This window comes from Petaurus breviceps, unplaced genomic scaffold (assembly GCF_028583685.1).
Source record: "Petaurus breviceps papuanus isolate PSGF00001 unplaced genomic scaffold, PetGlider_PUasm1.0 110, whole genome shotgun sequence".
NCBI classification, from domain to species: Eukaryota; Metazoa; Chordata; class Mammalia; order Diprotodontia; family Petauridae; genus Petaurus; species Petaurus breviceps.
In genome coordinates, this window is record NW_027185597.1 from 746654 (window position 1) to 762923 (window position 16270).

The 16270-nt window shown below is 36.7% G+C and overlaps 1 protein-coding gene across 4 annotated transcripts in view; it reads right to left on the reverse strand.

Moving 5' to 3' along the window:
• LOC138155734 (thiamine pyrophosphokinase 1-like) overlaps nucleotides 1-16270 on the reverse strand; it is a 479265-nt gene that overhangs the window by 362626 nt on the left and 100369 nt on the right. For 3 of the 4 annotated variants that reach the window (XM_069081026.1, XM_069080982.1, XM_069081161.1), the window contains exon 3: nucleotides 4985-5059. The exons of the other annotated variant lie outside the window; for it this stretch is intronic. In XM_069081026.1, coding sequence (XP_068937127.1) covers nucleotides 4985-5059 — 75 coding nt within the window. The remainder of the gene's footprint in view (nucleotides 1-4984; nucleotides 5060-16270) is intronic. 4 annotated transcript variants of the gene reach the window in all.

Sequence of the window (16270 nt, forward strand, 5' to 3'; positions counted from 1 at the left end):
AAAAAAATTAAATTAAATTTTAAAAAAATTCAATTGAAACCCTAACCTCTAGAGCAGTGGCTTAATAAATGCCTGCTAAATGAAAGATGAATTGGGAAGTTCCTTAGTGTTGACCAGTTATTGAGTACACAGAAGTGAAAAAGGATGTACATGAACCAAACATGAGTTTACAATCACCACTATTTAAATGAATTTTCTTGTTTTGAATAATCATCTGAGGTACCACCAGTATTAAATGCACAGCTTGTGACACAATGGATCAAGCATAAGCAGGGAGTCAGGAAGATCAAAGTTCAAATCTGGGCCCCATACACTTACTAGCTATGTGAACCTGGGTAAGCCAATTAACCTCTGTTTCAGGGTGGCTAGGTGGCGCAGTGAATAGAGCACAGGCCCTGGTGTCAGCAGGACCTGAGTTCAAATCCATTCTCAGACACTTAACACAAAAAATAGCCATGTGACCTTGGGCAAGTCACTTAATCCCAATTGTCCTCCAAAAAGAAAAAAAATTAACCTCTGCTTCTTTCAGTTTCCTAAACTATAAAACTGGAATAAAAGCACTGCCAACATGGTAAGAAGATTGTAATCAAATAATCAAAGGAAACAGTATTTCTAAAAACTGATTAGTACCATTCCTGGTACACAGTAGGGGTTTAATAAATACTTATTCCCCTTCACATACTATGAAGGCTGCCAGACAATAGCTGGGTATAAATTCCAAATGTACAGGAGTTTGAGTTCATTGGAAAAGCCTGGGCCTGTGTAATTTTTCATATCTATCTTCTTAGCACCTACATAAAAACTGAAGGGTTTCAACAAATGTTTAATGGAATTGATGGAAATTTTAAAAGGAGGTAGAAACTGACAATACAAAGGTGGAATTTCAGTTGCTGAACCCTATTAATTGGTGTTTCTCAAAATAATAGTAATTTTATTTGTACTTATGTAGTGCTTAAAGGTTACAAAGCATTTGCATTATCTCATTTAACTCTTAACAACATGGCTCTTAATTAAGAAGTTATGATTAGCCCATTTTATAGATAAGGAAACTGTAAATCCCAGACGATGAAGGATGTAGCCATGGTCATGCAGATGGCAACTAGCAGAGGCAAGACTCAGGTCTTCTGACTTCAAGTCCACACTTCCTCTTAAATTATTCAAAAGGGGATATTTCTTTAGAAAAAATTGAAATGATATCTGAGAATGAAACAGAGTGGTAGTAGAAGAAGTAGCAGTGAACGTGGCAGTGGTGGTGGTAGTAATAGTAATAATAGCTAGCTAGTATTTATATATTTTGCAAATTTATTATGCCATTTGACCCCCAGAGCTCTATCCACGACACCACTTAGCTGCGGGAGAACCCCGTTATAATACTGGCATCAAAGAATGAAAACACTGTTTGTCAGGCTTTCTGCATAATAGGAAGTATACAATAAAACCTCTGTTGATTAAGAGAATAAATTCCAGTCACATACTTTGTTAAGATACTACATAATCAGAGTGAAATGAAAAAGAGAAAGCACAAGGATGCATTCTGGAATGAGAGGAAATATGGAGAGGAAAGACTTGCAAGACCAATTTCAACTGGGCAAAAAAAATTCTCTAAGCCATGGAAAAAGTCATTCCTAAATGTAAAAAGCTCCTTATCCAATAGTATCTACTAGGAATTGCACAAAGTGCTCATAACCCAAAAGAAAGGGGAAGATTGTCCCCACATTTTCTCATGTCAAATTTCACTTTTCTACTATTTTAACAATAAAAAGTCACATCTCCCTAATATTTTCATTCAGTGGCAGAGAGAGGACTTGGGACTAGAGATGTGGGTTTGATTAACATCTCTGTCACAATTTAGTTTTGTGATTTTGAGCTAAATTACCTAAACATTCTGAGACTTAATTTACTCACCTATAAAAGAGGGGTGAAACAAAATACCCTAAATGCTTTATTTTTAGGGCAGCCCAATTAGATTTGGGCAGAGGCAGCTAAACCATACAGTAGATAAAGCACTGGTCCAGACATCAGGAAGACCGGAATGAAAAGCTGACCTGAGGCACTAGCTGTGAGATTCTTAACATGCCTCTTCACCTCCTGGTTTCCTCAACTGTAAAAGGGGGATAATAGCACCTGCCTTGTATGAGAATACATTAAGATAATTGTGAAAGGGGCAGCCAGGTGGCACAGTGAGCAAGAGCGCCGGCCCCGGCGTAGGGAGACATGGGATCGGTTCTGGCCTCAGATACTTGGCCACCCACACAAAAATAACTGGCCGTGTAACCTTGAGCAAGTTACTTAAACCCAATTGCTTTAAAAAAAAGATAATTGGAAAGTACATAGTAGACGCTAAATAAATGCTTGTTTCTTTATTTTATATTTTTTTCCTTTATAACTCTACATCATCAGATAAATATAAGCAATTATTGTCATTATCATCATCATTAAAAACAATACCTTTTAGCATTATGGATATGACCAAGTTATACTAAACCTGCATGTTGTTTTTTTTTTTTAGTTCAATACCAGAGCCCTAAAGCTTAGGGAATGAGCTACTCTGGGAGCACACGGCTTCAGACTGCAAACAATACGCACCAAACATATTAATATGCTTTTTCTTTAAAAACTGATCCCCTTTGAATAAGAAAAAAAAAAGACTCATTAACCTGTAGTTTGTCAGTAGGAGAGCCAGCATGGTGTAATGAAAGGAACAACATATTTAAAAAGAGAATCTGGGTTCAAATCCTGGATCTGCTAGGACCTGAGGGAATCATGGACAATTAGATGGTACAGTGGACAGAGCCCTGGATTTCAAGTCAGGAAGATATAAGCTTGAAACCCGACTCAGATATGAGCTCTGTGACACTGGGAAAGTCTCTACTAGATTCAGTTTTCTTTTCTGTAAAATTGGGAAAATAACAGCACCTATTCCACAGTATAACTGAGAGGATAAAATGAATGTAAAGTAACATAAAAGCAAGCTATTAATTCATCATTAATTTGTCTCCATCAATAAAATGAGTTTGAATTAGATCTCTATGATTCCTCCCAGTTTCAAAATGATTCCTTCCAGTTTTAAAATTTTAAATGACACACTGACTTACGTTTATCTACTATTTTTCTACTAAGGGAAGCTAAACAAAACTACACTGCACCTCTCACTCTCATATGAGAGCTACATTCCAAATATTGGTACAATCAACTTCTGTTCCTACAGCAGTAAAGACAGTCTGGCAGTGGTTTTGTACTTTCAATATTAGTGGGGTCTTCCAAAGATTATGTTCTGCTGTCTCAAATTACAAGAATCCAGAGAACCGCCCCCCCCCCATGCCACAATGTGGCATCAGAGTAAGATTCGGATGGAGTAGAGGTACCATGATACTGTGAAGAATGATTATTAATAACCAATATCTTAGAAAGATTCAGTGCTTCCCCACCCCACCCCCTTTTCTCTTCCAAAGTCTTGGCTTTAAGTTCATTTTTTTTTAATCAGAAGGAAGCTGATGATGAGATGAGTGGACTCTCTTCATCCTAGTTAGCCCCCACCCAAGCTAGCAAGGAATTTAAAGCAGGAAATACACTGTTCTACTCAAGTTTCTTTTGTCTAGATAACCCAAGGCTGGAAGAGGTCTGGTAAAACTGGGGGTGGTCTGATTTGAAGGCATTTTTTACATTTTCTCTATAAGGGTGAAACAATGATGGAATGGCTGACATCAGCCTCTGTTGGGAAGGTACATAAACTGTACAACCAAATCTCAAAGGGAGCTCAGTTTTGACTGCAGCTCTGCATGCAGGCTCTGCCTGCTTTGATAGAAATAACCTGCTACTGTTTGCCTTTCTTAGACCGAATTCTGAACAATACAAACAATAATACAAATCCAAGATTTACAATGTCAGGCTTTGGTTTTTGCTGCATCTGGCAATAAGACTACATACAGTTGATTATCATACATTGAGTTGTTTCAGTTAAGAATATCATTGGACAGGGCTAGTTGTGTTACATGAACAACAGTGAAAGAAAGAGGGCAAATAATATTACCAAAAATGTGTAAAGGTCTAATATCCCAGATTACTTTAGCCTTGTGCCCCCACCAAAAAAAAAAAAAAAAACAACCCTTCAAAATGGACTGAATGACCTGATATTCCTAAAATACTACTTTACAAATATATGCATACAGTTAATGGCAACACAAGTTACAAATATTCCTACACAATAATATAACAGGAGAGGGTCCAGGAAGATTAAAGAATCATATCTTTCAACCCAAGATATTGTAAGTCATATAAAAGCATACTGACCAATGAGGTCCCTTTTTGAAGAGACTTTTTTGTTTTTTACTTTTTTTACTTTACTTTTGTTTTTTACTTCAAGAGGGATTCTAATATTTCTTTGGGACCCTACAAACCATCTAATAATCTCTCCTAGAATTAGTAGTCCTATACAAACAGCATAGTGAGGAATGGTAGAGAAAATTTATTCACGTTTTCTTAAACTTTGTGCGTCAAATCTACCACAGGGGAAAAGCAGCCCACTAAGTAGAATTATTCCATTTTCAACTTTTTTTTAATTCTCCAAATGCACTAATCTATGTTTCTATTCCTTTTATAAAAGCTTATACCTTGATGTTGCCAAATTTGAAACATCTGGATGTTTGTTGGGGGTTTTTTTTGGCTTATATTGTTGCCATCTCATTAGGAGCTCCAGTTAGAAACAAAGAATAAAGTAGCCTAATGCGTCAGTAAAATAACAGCATCAGGTTCCATGCTGTGGACACTGTTTTATAGATGGAACAGCTTCACAATAAGGTCCTTTTGGTAGATCAGTAATTAAACCCCCTTGAATGGCATCCATAGGAGATTGACTTAAGCTTCGAATCTTTGAATCTTTTTAATGACCTACTGAGATTCCACTATAGTCCCATCATTTTAGCTGTGCCTTGATAACCATGACAAAAAGCAGACCATCCAATAACAAACCCAATTATAATTATACCTTTGCTCCACAGATGATGAAAATGATTTCTGTCCAAAGGTTGGTTAAGGATCAATAGACAATATTTCAAATTCCCTAAGGAGAAGGAGAAAAAAAAATGAACTGATTATTTTTCTTCTCCATTTTGGTCTTAGTAACATTCTATTTCAAATCATTTATTGTTTGTTCAAAAAAAAAAAAAACAGTCCTAAAGCATCCACAATCAATTTTTTAAAGGCACTGAAGATTAATAGGATCCACTTTGCCATATGATATTTTCAATATTTGACTTTAATTTCAGTCCAAATGAGAAAAAAAGAAAAACCCTAAAGTTTCTGTTTGTATTTCCGAGTTAATTCTCTATAACCCAGTGTGCAAATTATCATCACTGTAGATGATCTACTATTCAAGGAGTAAATTCTCCAACTTATTACCTAGGTTCACAGGATCGTGCCCATACTTCCCAAAAGCTTTCTTTTCTCATGGGAGATACCACAAAGTCTTTTAATTAAAACTTTATTTCCTTGTTCTTTTCCATTATTCTAGTCTAAAGATGGTAGTTAGACAAAGAAAAGCTAAGGGCAACAAGAAACTAAAAACTTACTATGCATTTTCTTAAATATGTTGATACTTGATATTAATCTCAATCCACTGTTTGCTCTCCATTTAAACCAAAGGAAATTTTTAAGATAGTGGAAGTGAAATTTGGGGGAGGAGACAGGAAATGATAATTTTAAGAGACACTACAAACAAAAAGTCAATAGGACATGGAGACTGATAACATCCAGTGAGGGAGTATAAGGAATGTAGAGGATGAAATGAAAAAAGCAAAAATGGAGAATGACTAAAAAGGTTTTGAATCTAGGTTAAGAAGAAGAAGGATGATAATGTTGAAAGTTTTTTTTTTTTTAATCTGAAGCAAAGGGGCAGCTAGATGGCGCAGTGAATAGAGCACTGGCCCTGGAGTCAGGAGGACCTGAGTTCAAATATGACCTCAGATACTCAACACAAAACTAGCCATGTGACCTTGGGCAAGTCACTTAACCCCAATTGCCCTACCTTCTGCCCTCCAAAAAGCCAAAAAAAAAAATTCTGAAGCAAAAAAGTTTTATGGGAAAGATAATTAGTTTGGTCTAAAGATAATTTGGTTTTAGGGGTCAATGAGGTGTCTAGCATGATGCCTTGCACATAGTAGGGCCTATAGAAACAAAGTAAATGGATCATAAAGCCTACAGCAAATGACTGTGATCCCAGTAGTGTAGAAGTGGAGGTTATTTGGCCAAAGGAAAGGAGGGCTGTGAAGAATGGGTACAAAGATCTGAGGCAAAACTTTGAACAGTTGCTATAGGGAATTTGCCAGGGAGATGAATTAAAGGATTGAGTAGTAACAGGGAAGGCCAAAAGGAGATTAGAAAGCATGAATTTGTATTGAGTCCAATCAGCCCACTTTTATTACTTTTCCTATCAAGGTCTGATGGTGTGAAACTAGAAACAGAGAAAAGTGTGGTGATGACCCAGAGTTAAAAATTGTCATGTCAAGATGTCAAAGAGTAAGGAATGTCAAGGAGCTAAGCCGTATAAAGAGAGCTCAAGAGCTGAAATCATGAGAGCCCAAGAATCAAAAGGAGATTGAGGAAAAAATGTGCATTAAATACCCTTATATTTTTCCCTACTCTAAGATCACTTCTTTTTCTCCAATTCTTTTGCTTTTTGAATCCACATTTCTCTAACTCATACTCTACTATGGTAACCAAGAAAAGCATCACTATCTATGTGAAAGCATTTTGTAAAGTATAAAGCACTTATACAAACTATAATTGTTAATACTGTTATTAATGATATCGAGTTGTCTATCTTAAATGAATACTCTGAAGAACAATGTCTGACATTTAATTATGTTAGGCTTTGTGCATGGACTATTTTAAGCATATATACTAAAATATAATCTCCTTTCCATTGTATAAACATTAACTATTTATTAGTAAAGATGTTCTCTGAAATGGATCATCCTTTTACCAAAAGTTCAAAAGGTTTCTCACTCACTCTCAGAGGCCTTAAAACAACAAACAACACTACCAAAAAGGCACATGCACATGGAAGAAAACACATACTTCTGCATCTAGGATGACCTAGATTACTACTATTTGAAGGGCCCTGGAACCATCTCCAATTACCTACCATATCACCTGGTCTTTGGGTCCTGGTCATCTTGTCACCAACATTTAGTTGACCTTGGTGAAAAAATCACTAATCTTCTGTGGACTTCAGGACAATGAAAGATTCCAAGTCCAAGTCTCCAAGTCCCCTTACATATCTAAAACATCCTGGCCTCTGGTTTTGACATATGATTCTCAAAAGATTAGAGTTAGGATCAATTCCATTTGACACTTTTGTAAATTATTTGGGAGAGGATACCCAGTGAAATTTTCAGATTCACAGTTTAATTAACCTCTCCTAGATAAGATAGCAATGCCAAGTTAAAATCTGAAATATCTCCCTTAATGCCTATCAAAATGTTTTACACATTATAGGCATTTAATAAATGGCTGTGGAATGAATGAATAAATGAATACACATTTTGAAATTAGATGACATTTATACATGTAAGTAGAAATGTGTTAATACATAATACTGCAAAGGACATACTACCTAGCATTAGAGAGCAGATCATTATACTACAAACATCAAGATAGATATTTTAAAGTAGAAAGTTGAAACAGAAAAATCATAATAGTTGAGGGTTGCAAAGTGATCTATGGTACATACAATAAGAGCAAAAGGTTCTAGCATACTTAAAGCATGCAGAATGTCTCCCTCACAACAAGATGGTGAAATATACAGCCTTGGCATTATGACCTCCATTTCACTGATAAGGAAATTGAGGCCTGGAGAAATTAAATGATTTGCCCACAGGTACCCAGTTATTAACTGGCAGAATCAGATTTCAGCCTAGGCCTCCTAATGTTAAATCTAGTGCTTTATTCAAGTACATTGTCTTTTTCCAAAGATATTGTAGACATGAATTCAAAAAGTCAACCACCAATAAAAGTAATCGTTACAAGGTGTCATGATAAATCTTGTACAGAAGTTGCAAATTACCTGGAAGACAGGCAGAATGAAGTGAAGAGCATGGGCATCTGAACATCTATAGAAAACTGCTCTAAAAAAAGCTGATAACCATTTCTGAAAATCTGCTTCTTTAAACTAGATGTTATAATAGTATTATACATAATTTGCATGGGGGAGTAGGGATGAACATGCATTTATTAAGCAACTGCTATGTTCCAGACACTGCCAAGCACTTTACAACTACCTCATTTTAGTGTAACAAATCAAGGCACGGGTTTCTAAAGTATACTGGAACTTTTTATAGAAAAGTGTCATCTCTTTATATGCTGATAGGCCTTGGGCTAACTATGACTTAGGAAAGACATGAGGAGACCATAATTTAATTTTTCTAGAAGACCTTGTCTAAGTGAACTCCTCCAGCCAAAAGGGCTGGAAAAATTCTGGGTTGTAACAGACTATGATTGGTGGAAAACACAGTAACTCCAAAATCCAGCAGCAAAGCTAAGAGACCCCTTCCATGAAATAAGGTGGAATGGCTAGTAGGTGAGTTAAACATGGTTGCAAGATTAGTCAGTGCAAAGACTCACTGGTTTCCATTAATATGGAGTGACCACAAAACCCAAATCATCTGCAACAAACTTGTATTTGAAAGCAGTGCACTTGTTCACCTTGAGCCATATGCAGCAGCTTCCAGAATGTATGGAGATCAGAAAGAACTCAAAAGTGACCTAAATAGACAGTGTGATGCTCCTCTGGCCCCCACAGCCAAGTAACTGTTAGGCACACTCAAAGAGTAAGCTAATCAACCTCCAAGAGAAGGTAAATTGGGCAAGAGGCAGGTCTCTCCACTTTCCAGGCAACTGGAGAAAATGAGGAGCTCCTTAAAAAAACAGGGGGAAAATGTCTTTTATGTAAACAGGAAAAAATGAAGAAGGGAGAGGAATCTGGACCTGCACACCAGAAAGTTGGTAGGTGGAAGGGAGAATGAGAGAGGAGAAAGGGAAGAAAGAGGGTGACAGAACACTTAGAGCTAAGTAATAAATAGGAAGCTATACTAAATAATAAATAGAAGCTATTCTCAAAAAGGAGGGAGATTGTGACTCTGAGAAGAATACAGCATCTTGTCAGCTAATGATTTGGATCCACAAGGACCTATCAGTTAAGAGATAATCTAACAAGGGTCTGAGGAAGATACGTAAGTACTGGTAGTTGTTGACTCCCTGCTGAGAGGTGCCAAGGAAGTTATTTGTCCAGTTGACATTAACAAGCTTTAGCAGTTTGCTCAAACACTCCCAGAACTCAAGTGCTCTTATAACCAGGGCAAAAACATAGCAGGAGGCTCTGGACCACTGACAGCAATCTATGAAATGACAAATAGTATGAAAATGGTATGCACATTCACCAAATCTTGAGATACTAGAAAGAGGCAGCCCCTTGAAGTCTGAGAGAGGTGAAGTTAGTTCAAATATGAGGAATTTCACACAAGGGAGACTCGTTACTCCAAAAGATGCTATATAGGCATACCTTGTTTTATCTTTACAAAATGAAGGCTTGTGACAACCCTGCATTCAGCAAGTTTATTGATGCCATTTTTCCAACAGCATGTGCTCACATCTTGCCTCTGTGTCACATTTTGGTAATTCTTGTAACATTTCAAACTTTTTCATTGTTTTACCGTGTTTCCCCGACAATAAGACACTGTCTTATTATTTTTTTGGACAGAAAAACACCAGAGGGCTTATTTTCAGGGGAGGGCTTATTTTAATGAACATTGACAGCAATTTTAATAAACAGGTAAATGTGAACAAAAAAATGTACCAGCAAGCAAATCACTGGGGAAGAACAGGATGACGCGCTCACTGCTGCAGCTCTGATTGGATGCAGCTCGGAGCGCGGCGTGCGTTTCATGGTGGGGGGGCCACGGTGCATACAGAGGGTACCGTAATGTAGCGTGTAGCGCAGGGGATCACCTTCACTACAGTAGCAATCTCAATAGGGCTTATTTTCGAGGGAGGGCTTATTTTAGAGGAATCTTACACAGTAAGGGGAGGGCTTATTTTCGGGATAGGTCTTATTATTGGGGAGACATGGTATCTATTATGGTGACTAGTGATCAGTACTTGATTTTGATGGTACTACTGTAATTTAGGGAAGGGGGGGTCACCACACCCATATAAGGCAGAAAACTTAATTGGTAAATGTTGTGTGTGTCCAGCTTCTCCACTGAACAGTCATTCTCCATCTCTCTGCCTCTCTTCATGCTTCCCTACTCCCTGAGACAACAATATTGAAAACAGGCTGATTAAAAACCTTACTATTATAGAGTTCAAGTGAAAGGGCAGTTTGATACAACAAATTTCATTGATGTCTTATTTGAAGAAATTACCACAACCACCCCAACCCTCAGCAACCACCATCCTGAACAGTCAGCAGCCATCAACATCTAAGCAAGACCCTTTATCAGCAAATAGAGTATGATTCACTGAAGGCTCAGATGATGGTTAGTATTTTTAGTAATAAGGTATTTTTCAATTAATATTGGGGTTTTTTTAGACAGAATACTATTGCACACTTTGTAAACTTAAGTATAGTATAAACATAACCATTACATACTGAGAACCAAAACCAAAAAATTAATTTGACATACTTTATTACAATATTCGCTTTATTATGGTGGTCTGGATCACCAAGGTATTCCTGTACTCTAAAAAGATAAATAATTCAGGAATAAAAAAATGTATAACGGGATTATTAGGGAGAAGGAAATATATATATATATATATATTACACAGATATTTATGTACATGTATGCACATATTTGTATATACACATATGGCTTCAAAGTGGAAGGGACCTCCAGAGGCAACTAGGTTCAATCACTTCACAGATGAAAAAAAGAGGTTGTGACTTGACCAAGGTTGCATAGCTAGTGATGATAAAGGATTTGAACCCAGGCCTGTTGGCTCCAAAACCAGTAGTCACTCCACTGTTTGAAAGAATGCCTCTGTCATTCAGAATTAATGTCATCAAGAAAAACCATGGCATTCCACAAGTTGCCCCTTGATGCTATGGTAAAAACCCACTTTAAGAAGTCTATTATAATAAAATCTATATCATAAAAGTCAATATAAATGTATCCATTTTCACAAATCCAACACATAGTTCTTAGAAGTATTAAAAAAAATTTAGAAGAGAAAGCTTTGTATTTTATAAGCAATCAATCACGATTATAAAAGGAGAAGAAATACAATTAAATTTAAGTTAGCAAAATTTTTTTTTAATGAGCACCTACAAGATACTGTAGGAAATGCAAAGAGAAGAAAGATTAAATTTCTTCTGTTGAAAAGTTTGAAATCTAGTGATTTGATGAATCTGTGATTTTATCAGTATGGCTATAGTAAAGAGGGCAACTTCTTTCTTCCCATAAATCTCCCTCTGGGGCCCACCTGACATGCTAAGGATCTTCTTCTCAAATCAGATTCAAAAGTAATCAAGAAATGTTTAATAAAATAAATTAAAATACAACAATATAGATGTTAATTTGTGGTTTTCTAAGTCAATATGTAGCTAGAAGGCATCTATCTGTTTCTATTTAATGTGATGCCACTGCTCAAGATCTCATGAGCTGTCAGTAGAAAACTCAATCCTGACTGACCTGCTTTTCTTATACATATATCACAACACATAAAAACCCATAAACATCCAAAATTAAAGATGAAGTGATAAATGTTCTAACAAGTAGTGACAAAGTGCTGTTTAGAGGTGGGAAGAATAAAAACGGCTCCACTAAGGTAATAATTATGAAATTCAACATTCAACTAAAATATATTTAGTTCAACTATGTGCTAGATCCAGGGAAAGATGTGATGTTTCTCTATCCTTGTGTACTTTTATCTACTAAAGGAATGAGACATTTAGATTAAGTACCACAATTAATAATACAAGTTCATTAGGTTATAAACAAAATGTCAGGTTAAAGGGTAATAGTTATCACCAACAGGGAATGGATTCTCAAAGGTGATAGGGATGGGGTTTTGGTGAAGGAAACAGTACCAGCAAAGACTTAGAGGCAGAACAACACAGAACATATTTTTTAATAACAAGCAGTCCAATTTGGCGAAAGAGCAAGAGAGGTGGTCAGACTGTGGGCAGCAAAGTGGTATAGAGGACAAAGTACCTGGTCTGGAATCAGGAAGATCTTAATTCAAATTCAGCCTCAGGGGGGCGGCCAGATAGCACAGCAAGTAAGAGCACCTGCTCCAGTGTCAGTAGGACCTGGAGATCGAATCCTGGGCTCAGACATTTAACATCCACCCAGAAACACCTGGCTGTGTAACCTTGAGCAAGTTACTTAAGCCAAATTGCTTAGGGGCAGCCAAGTGGCTCAGCGAGTAAGAGCACTGGCTCCAGTGTCAGGATGACCTGGATCAAATCCCGGGCTCAGATACTCAGCACCACACCCAGAAAAAAACTGGCCGTGTAACCTTGAGCAAGTTACTTAACCCCGATTGCTTTAAGAAAAAAAAATTCAGCCTCAGACACTCACCAGCTATGTGACCTTGGGCAAGTCACTTAAAGGCTATTTGCCTCAGTTTATTCTTCTATAAAATGGGAATAATAATAGTACCTACTTCCCAGAATTGTTTTGAGGATCAAATGAGATAACATTTTTTAAATGCTTAGCACAATGCCTGGTACACAGTAGGAATTATATTAGTTATTGTTGCTGCTGTTATTGTTATAGCAGGAGATGAAATTGGAAAGGTTGGTTGAGGCTAAAAAAAGTAGGTTCAATATCAGGCTAAGGGATTTGCAATTAGTTGAGTAATCAATGTAGAGCCATGAAAGTTCTTATGTAGGGAAGGGAAGCAGGTTCAGTTGTGCTTTAGAAGGTTTTATTTGATAGTGGTATGGAAAGTAAATTATTAAAGAAGCAGGATGGTATAATGGAAAGACCATAGGGTTTGCAATTTTACCACTTACCAGCTTAGACAAATAGCTTAGCTACTCTGAGCTTTAATTCTGTCATCTATATAATGAGGTGCTTGTCCTATCCTTACAGGGTGGTTGTGAGGATAAACAGAAAATAATGATCTAAAAAACATTGTGAAGGGAGAATGTATAGAATTTGGCAGCTGACTGAATTAAGGCAAAACTGGAAGAGAGTCAGAGGTAATTGAGATTTTTGATAAACTAAAAAATAAAAATAATATTACAAAATAAAAAATAATAAAGCAGCGCTATCAACAGAAATAGAGAAGTCAGGAGGGAAAGCTAAGGGGAAAGGTGAAAGGGCTAGGAGATAAAAGGAAGAATTCCTTTCTGAATATACTGAGTTAAAAGTGTGACAAAACATGAGGTAGAGATATTCTTCTAACTCTACTACAGGCAGTTGAACTCAAGAGGTTCTAAATCTATTCTACTACGATGCAAATCAATAGAAAACAGACAAATTAACAGCACGCAGAATATAGTTGGAAATGTTAATAGATCAGAAGACTTAAGATCAGAAGAATTAGAAAGATTAGAAAGGAGAAACCAATTTGGCAGTCATCTGAAATGAAGAGATGAAGAAGACCACTGGAGTGAACTAAATATCTAAGGAAGAGAGAAAAGTACCAAGGCCAGAGTTTAGGGAACACCTACATTCCAGAGATGGAAGACTAGAACAAAGCAGGTGAGGAGACAGAAAGAACAGAGAGATAGGAGACAAGATGGAAGAGTAAAGCTAAGAAGGGAGTAGGAAAGCCAACAAAATGATCTAGGAATATAATGGCTCAGAAAATGCCAAAGTGCTTAGCAAACAATAGGAAAAAAATGAGGAATGTTTTGAGCTTTTCTTAACGAAAAGTAGAAACATGTACTAGAAGAAACATGTTTTCTTTCCTTATTTTTGGTAAGCTTAACCATATTCTCTTTTCCATGGAACACTAACTCACATTACCCTTACTGAATACAGCCAAGTTCTTTATCTTAGTAAACTGACACTGGAGAGACAAATTGACAAGAGTTCAGCAACCTTCTCCCAACAGCTTTCTCCTGCCATACTGACTTAGACCACTGTAAACCGTGTTCCTGTCAATTAGGAAAATCAATCAATTTCTAACAAGCAGTAGATATGACGCTACAGAGTGAGGAGTTCAGGATGAAGTGTTAGGAAAAAAATGACAATTCATCACACTGGTTTTGACATTTTGACAGCTGTGCCACCACTCCTTATATCTGTGAATGCCTGCAAGGTACCCCCACCCCAAAGTCTTAATCTCTAAGGTTGGCAGACATCTAATACCCAATAAAGGGCCCAATTTTTAATCTTCACTATTCTGTTCACATAAAACCTGAAAATTATAATAGAGGATCAGTCTCAAAATTACAATCAAGTGACCAACAGACTTTGAAGGCAACAAAAGCAGTTGGCTTCTGAATCAACAGACTGTGTCTTCACCCCTCTCTACCCAAGTCAACTCTCTGCTCAGAGAGTTGCAGCTCATCTGCATTCTCATTTCCAGCTTATTAGGTAAGCAGTCTTGTGATCTTTTTTCTTTTGTTTGGGTAGAGAAATAATTCTTAATTGCTAAAAAAGATTTCTGGTGATCTTCAGAATACAAATGAAAAGGAGCTAACCAACTAAACCCTCATTAATCCTTCTTGTCAATTCCCCACCAATCACTGAATCTTTCCCCTTTCCAAAAAGGTCCCTGAAAGGATCTGTGACCAACTGCAAACAATAACTGTCAGCCAAATTAGTCATTTTTTCTTCTGTAGAAAAGAGAATATGATTATAATATATTAACCCTAGGTATTCCTATCTTCTTAGGTTTATAGATTTTTTTTTCTCAAATCTTTTGTGCCTTTATAGATTTATGTTGTAATCTTTAAAATGCACATTTTAAGAATACAAAGTAGGGAATGGGGGAAGGGAATAAGTATTTGTCAAGCATCTATTTTGTGCCAGTCAATATAGTAAGCATTTTATTAATACCATTTCATTTGATCTCATTTCAGCACTTTACCTAAACCACATGCAAGTTCACTCTCAAATATCACTGTCAGCCTTAGAAAACTAATTGTGTAATGAAGAGCATTTCGTAGCACTCCTGCAATGTTTGAAGGAAAGATCAACAAAGTGAAAAGGAACCTTTAAAAGAACTGTTGGGAAATTGCTTAAACCCAAGTGATTTGAGGAGTATCAGGAAAACTGATCATATTAAAGTTTGCATTTCTTTCACCTTAATGGCTTCTTCCTTGGAATTCATTCTAGTGTCTGGTACAAAATACATACTTAATAAATGTTTATTGATTGATTGAACTATCAAATTATTAAAGTTAATGAAGTATATTGCATTGATTATGAGAGAAGATCTTTGACCTTATTTGGGGGTATATAGGTTGAATTTACTTCAAAGAGAATGTGGGCTTATTTCCTATCGTGGCCCTCTTCAAAGAGCCCCTTACACTGACATACATGAAACACATTTAGATATTTCAGGTCTACAAATTCCTACCCTCTTTCCCTCCATGCACTCAGTCATTCCCAAACTTCAGTTCTGCCTTCCACAAAAACCTTATAGCTTCTCTCTTATAGAAGGAAAAAGGGCTGTATTTCCTTGGGCATAGTTATAAGCCCCACAGTTACAAACCCTGATTGTACTACAGTTCTGTTGTTTGTGGGAAAATAACACAAACCAGGTTACAAACAGCCCAACAGTATTTGACAGTGATCTAGATGAAGTAAAATTATCAAGAATCATTGCTAATGGGTACCTTTGACAGTTTGAAGCTGTCATTGCCTTATAAAATGAAGTTCCCCATTGGAAGAAGTCAGAAAACGACAGATTCAGTGACAGAAAGGACCTGAGATCATCTAGTTCAACTCCCTCATAAGAAACAGTGGCAAAAGTCACTTTTCCCACAGAGCTGCTTTGCCCAAGATCTCAAAGATAGTAAACAGCAAAACCAGGAGTGGAGTCCTCTGACTGACTTCAAATTCAGGGCCATGTTTCCTCCTGTTCAAGCAACTGTCCAAGTCTGGCATTCAAGTTTAGTTGTGATCCTAGAGGACAATGGACAACCCCTTGTTGTGGACATTGTAGAGGAATGGTGTAAAAAAGCAGACCAGTCTGATTGCCTGTGGCTCATAACACTAGGGAGAGGAACTTGAACCAGATTAAAATGTAATTGAAACATATTTAACAACAAAAAAAATTACAATAAAACGTAGTATTAATGTGGTTTTAT